Genomic DNA, 6,180 nt, shown 5'->3' on the forward strand with positions numbered 1-6,180 from the left:
CCCTCGGATTTCAACAAAAATATCTTAATATGTGTTCTGAAGATGAACGAAGATCTTACGGGTGTGGAACGACAAGAGGGTACATAATGACAGAAATTTCATTTTTGGGTGAACTAACCCTTTAAATCAGGGATCATCCAAATCCCACGACACACGAACACACCGTGTAAACCTTGCCATGGTTAAAGTGACCTGGAGCTGCACTGAACAGAGAGAGAGATGACTGCAGGCTAGACAGATTCACACCTGCATGCCTACGAGAGTCTGAGAGATGAATGAAAGTATTTAGCTAGTGTAGACTTGCAGAGAGAATCTGAGCAGCGACAGCAGGATCGAGAACGAGAAAAAGACACAGTTGTGTCATTGCCGGCAGTATTTCTGAGCTGAGCGCTGAGGTCGTTCCATAAAACATGATACTCATGGGTTAAAAATGAATGTAATGTGTTCATGTGTGATTTATCAGGAGGCTGAAGATCAGAGTGACACAATCAAGCCTATTCAGTCACATATTAAGTGCACAAATCCAAAATGTCCTGAGTTGAAATAATACGACACGTTCATAAACGCCACGGTTTACTGAGAACGACCGACTCAAAAGAGATCAAGAGAATGAAATCGGCAGGCATGAAAAAGCTTCTGGGAAGATTTACAGGCACGTCTCTCTCTCTCTCTTCAGCACACGGCCCCTATAATCACGTATATTATAAATCACAGACACAAACACGCCGTCAATCTCCACGTTAATGTCACGTTTGCTGAGCCAAAACCCATGAGCCTCTGCGGTCTGTGTTTAAAACCTCCATTTAAACTGGAAACTAAATATAGTTTAGTGCAGATGTTTGCATAAGCCTTGGTCTGCTACGTTTAGAAGAATTTATACAATAAAACGTTCAAGCTAACGTTCAGTACTGCCCTTTGGCAGATATTAGTTCTTGTTTTAAACACAAACTCGCTTCATTTTTATGCATTTTTCAGAAAATACTTAATATCTTCAGTCATTTTGCCTTTCCAGTAAATTTATCTTGATTTAAGAATGTTTAGATATTTGTGCTGGAAAACAAGAAAGAACATCTGCGCTTCACGTGACACAAACAAACTCTTTTCTGAAGGCTTCAGGATCTTCAGAAGGTCAGTCTTAAACAAGGTCCAAATGAACTTGTCATTTGCTGGAAGGAACTGCAGTGTAATTCATGATGTTTAAATCACACAGTAAGAAACTTCTAAAGAAAGCGTGGCAGAGAGACAGAGATCGACTCGCGGTTCGATTACGCAAGCCGTTCAATGGCAGAAGCTCAGCGAACATAAGACTGAGGTTTACTATCAAATGTTCATTATTTCGTGGGATGGCGAACCATTGCAATGGTTTTCAATAAGTCAACCGTTATATTAATGGAGCGACTGTACATGGGGATTGGCTGTGAAAGTGGAGCGACACTGATCTGAGACGGTTCAGCTACAACTTCTGCAGTCAATCTCCAGATGAAGCTCTAGACTGTTTCTCCTCACCTTCAGCGATCTCATCGCCCCGCACAGAGACGACGCTGTCCTGCTGGTTGAGCGGCACGCCGACGTCACTCACCTCCGAGCCTGACTCTGATCCTGATGGAAACACAGTCAGAGGAATATCAGGAATAAAAGAACAGCTGATATCTGTATCCCACAGTTTCTGTGAAGATCTTTTTCTGCACAATGGATTCAAAGACGGAGCTGAGAGTATGCAATAAAACCCTGAAGAGAGAAGCATGAGTGACTGACCACTGTATCTGCCCAGCAATGCTTTGCTCCTCTCCGTCCCTCTGACGGCCGTGATCTTCACGCTGTACTCTTTCCTGCGGTCGAACCCTTCGATGACGGCTTTGGGTTCAGATTTACTCACTATCAGCTCACGCTCATCTCCTGCCGAACAAAAGACACACTGAGATGTGAGACAGAACTACTGCAAAGATTTCAGATGATGGCAACTTTGGATCGATACACAAAACTTTCAGATATTATCCTAATAATAGCCTTATATTGTAATCATTACGAGCACAAGTGGTAAAAGCATTGTCTGCTTAACTGCGTTTATATCTGGGCAGATCCAGCTTCATCATGCTGTCGATGACTACTAATCACGAAAAGCGGGGAAAGTCCTTTGCTCTCACCTGAGTCAGTGCTGTACGTGAGTCTATAGCCGTCGAACGCTCCCTTCGGCTCCTTCCAGCTCACGCTGAGCGTGTCGGAGCTCAACTCTCTGAAACGCAGCCTTCTGGGCATCGGCACTGCAAACACAGCGGAAACAAGAACATCTCACAGAAATATCCTCCTGCCATTAGCATGTAAAGTTGATGAACAAAGTTCAATCTAATTACAACCACCAACTGCACAGCAAACTCACCGTTACTCAAGATCACTGGTGAATAAAGGCAGTCTGACTAACAGCTAGTGGTTAATTAGATCTGAAAACATCTTCATCTGTGTATCAGTATCAAACAGATGGAACGAGAGGAAGCTACGGACGATACGCCGTGTCCAAACCAAACATGACCCGATTCAGCTCAATGAATCTTTTGGTAAGCAAATGTGAGTTTAAGTCACACAGCATTTTGGTGCATGTTCCACCAATAGCAAAATCTGGTCCTAATCACCAAACATTTTGATATACATCAAGCAAAATCAAAGAACAAACTGGTGTGACGTCATTTCGATCAAAATCAGGCCAAAATAAAGTTTGTTTGGAGTTTGTTTCTAGAGTTCGCTCTAGCTGAAAAACACAGTTTAGCGTCTAACAGCTTGTCGTATCAGAGCTGGTTAGGACACGGTGTTATGACGAAACAAAGTCTTACTTTCTCCTCACACCTGCAACACGTTCTGCCTGAACAACACTGACATGTGAGATTGGCTGCTCGGCTTGTGGTGAGACAGAGTGAGAAGAAAGTGAGACTTCTGGGAAACAATCCAAAAGAAGTGTCTATCTGTGTAGGTCAAAAGACGGGTGAAGAGCGTCTATCTACGGCACTGGAAAAACCGCAGTCACCCGTCTGACAGCCCAACACACCGATACATGCACTCACACACACACACACACTCACACACACACACACTGTCTCTCTCTCCAGCCAGTCATTCTTCTCAACACTGAATGATCCCACAAACCAGAGTTTGTGTCTCAGTTAGCAGGCAGTTAACGTCACGCCACATTCACTTCTTTACAGACGGTCACAGGCCCATCAGAGCTTTCCTCTTCAGCGGATGCAACAGGCAGAAGATAAAACACTGTATGAAGAACACCAACCTTAATGCTGGACGACTGAGAAAACGCTCTCTCCTCTCAACAGCGTCCGGCTCGCGTCCACTCAGAGTTTGTGTGTGTGTGTGTGTGTGTGTGTGCATGTGTTTGTTTGTGTGTGTGTGTGTGTGTGTTTATACTGCCAATGGATAAATCTCTCAAAACCAGTTAAGAGCATGTCTGGCTCATATTTCACTCAAAAAATCCAAGGAAAACAAAGCTAAAAAAATTCTGGCATAAAGAATAAAGCCTATTTTCAGGAGATGTGTTGATTGTCACAATGGAAAAATATCATTTATATTTTGGGGAGGTGAAATTGACCTGCTTCAAGTATCAAAGGCGGTTTGGGTTCTTGGCAAATTAAATGCAGCATCAGAGGCACTTGAAACGCTGCCATTGTCACGACGCTCAATATTAGACTAGTTACCGCAAATCACTGCGTATTTCTATTGTGTTGTTTTTGCTGACTGCGGTTAGAAACACACATGCAGTGTGACCAGTGAATCTGAGTCACTGATAAATGACTCTTATGAGTCAATCAATCACACAGACTCACAGTCACAAGTGTAACAAATCCATCAAAAGCATCATAAGGAGATCGTAGAAACCAAGATCTAGGCTTACGATCTTTCTGGGAAACGTCGCCCAGAGCGATACTGAGTAACATCAGACTCAACCTGACGTGAAGTAACTACATCTCAAGGGTTAGAGTTAGTGCCATAAAACCATTTAAGAACATCATCTTCATGCTGAATCAGTATGAACTCATCTTTTACAAAATGTATTCACGACACAGGCATTTATATACTGATTTTTTCAAGGTGTCAGTTTAGTTCTCCAGATTATCAAGGTCCGGTCACACCAAAGAACAATAACTACAATGATAACGATTACCATATTAGGGTCCACACCAACAGACGATAATGTTCAGTTTATTAGCAGTTTTGTCGACTGTTTCTTTAAACACGCGAGCTCTCTATAGTTGGATGGATTCTGACTGGCCGTCAATGATTTTATGGTTCAGCAGCTGGAAAAATTAATTTTGAAAGTGACTCCAATGATAATGTTCCTCTGTGTCATTACTGTTATAGTATGACTACTAAAACTTTATGGGTTTTGTACTGAACGGGCCTGAGCGCTGTAATCCTGCAGACACCTGAGGTGCGGCGGACAGCAGGTATTTGAGTAACAGATCTGAACGTGTCTGCTGGACGTGCTCCAGGTCATCAGCTTCTCCTGACAGAGGGAATGCCGTCGCTCTCTTCTACAGGAACGTTTCCTACAGCTACTGAAAACAGAGCCTTATAAACATGTTTTACGGGCTCATAAAAGGAGCTAAATGTAGAAGTGGCTCCTACCATAAGATCTATAACCCTAACCCTCCAGTCCAGCCATCTATTTCTTGTTAAGCAGTGAAAGGGAACATAAGATTTCCAATGTCATGAACTAATACAGGAAACTTTAAAATGTTCCCTTTTGACCAGGTGAAATTGTTACTAAGGGTGACCTAAATTTTAAGAATGAAATAGATATTTGAATAGAATATAATAAGACAACGATTTGCGGTGATAGAAAGTACATCACAACAATAGATAACGTAACAGACAAATACACTGAATGACAGATCATCACAGAACTCAATACAATGACAGAACGATGAACAGAACGCTAGGCAGAATAACGACAGACATACCTTGCGCATGCGCGATGAGAACTGATGTGAGTATCAGGATCAGCAGCGCTCGAACCCGCATCTTCTCAGCTGATGAACACACACTTCAGTCAATACACATTTTTACATTTACTCATTCAGAAGACAATCTTATATCAAAAGAGACTCATAAATGAGGAACATCAACAGCACAATTCACACACTTCTGTACAAGTTTGAACGAAACGGCACGTTTCAGATTTACGCAGTATACTGAAGAGCGCGGTGTTAAATTCCAATCGTCCAACGGGTAAATGAATGCTATTGTTTAATCAGTCAGACATTATGACACTCACCTGCTGTTACAACATAAACAGAAAAGAACAGTAGGATCAGATGAAGTGAATGAATCCAGTGCAGCCGGGCGCGCGCGCACACTGAGCCGTGCAGAAACTTCCAGCCCTCAGAAGGCGCGAATCAGTTCCCGCCCTTTAATTAAACTCTTTAACATCTCTCATTCGGGCTCAGCGCGCTGAAAGACAGGTATGTCTTCCCTCAGACACCGTCATTAGCATAATACTGTCGTGTTTCACTTTCTCCTTAATATATTATGGGCTTCATTTATTCCATGGATTGTGTAAATGCAAATCAGTTTTACAGAGAATAATACCTCCAAGTGAGAATGAAAGGGGCGTAAGGAAAAACGTCAAACGAAGGTGATGAATGAGGATTAAATCGAGAGGAAACAAGCTAACCCGCCTCTGACAGACACATTTACAGCCTTCTGAATACTAATAATCCTGCTGTTAGCTACAAATCCAAAATAACTGATCCAGCGCTCAACTGTAAACACTACGTTAACCTAGACATTTCAATGTGACGAACCTTTATTTTTATAGCTCTTTATACAATACAGATTGTTTTAAGGCAGCTTTACAGTGATCAACAGAAAAATAATGATTTGATGCAAACAGACTTAATTTCGGCTATGAAGCAGCTCTGAAGAAAACAGTGATGAGTTTTTGCAAGTCTGATGTTTTGTACAAATGTAGTATTGAGAATGTTTATAGTTTTGGTACAATTATCTATTTCAAGAAATATATTTTAGCAATTGATAGAGTAACAGCAACTGAAATGATTTGTTATTGAATGAAATATAATAATGAATCATGGTATGATACTAAATTGTTAGTTAGGCTAGTAAATGTGACTGCAGTGGCACCACAAGGATGCGTCTCAACTAGGGTTAGCATAAAGATAT

The 6,180-nt window shown here is 41.7% G+C and overlaps 1 protein-coding gene across 3 annotated transcripts in view; it reads right to left on the reverse strand.

Moving 5' to 3' along the window:
- Positions 1 to 6,180, reverse strand: part of LOC127501343 (collagen alpha-1(XIV) chain) — a 33,552-nt gene extending 27,372 nt beyond the window's left edge. For 2 of the 3 annotated variants that reach the window (XM_051873287.1, XM_051873286.1), the window contains exons 1-5: positions 5,276 to 6,180; positions 4,962 to 5,030; positions 2,145 to 2,261; positions 1,756 to 1,896; positions 1,507 to 1,599 (exon numbers count right to left, since the gene is read on the reverse strand). In XM_051873287.1, coding sequence (XP_051729247.1) covers positions 1,507 to 1,599; positions 1,756 to 1,896; positions 2,145 to 2,261; positions 4,962 to 5,022 — 412 coding nt within the window. In that variant the 5' untranslated portion in view covers positions 5,023 to 5,030; positions 5,276 to 6,180. The remainder of the gene's footprint in view (positions 1 to 1,506; positions 1,600 to 1,755; positions 1,897 to 2,144; positions 2,262 to 4,961; positions 5,031 to 5,275) is intronic. The other variant, XM_051873288.1, reaches the window with a different exon arrangement.

The sequence above is a fragment of the Ctenopharyngodon idella genome, chromosome 19, assembly GCF_019924925.1.
Source record: "Ctenopharyngodon idella isolate HZGC_01 chromosome 19, HZGC01, whole genome shotgun sequence".
In the NCBI taxonomy this organism is placed as follows: domain Eukaryota; kingdom Metazoa; phylum Chordata; class Actinopteri; order Cypriniformes; family Xenocyprididae; genus Ctenopharyngodon; species Ctenopharyngodon idella.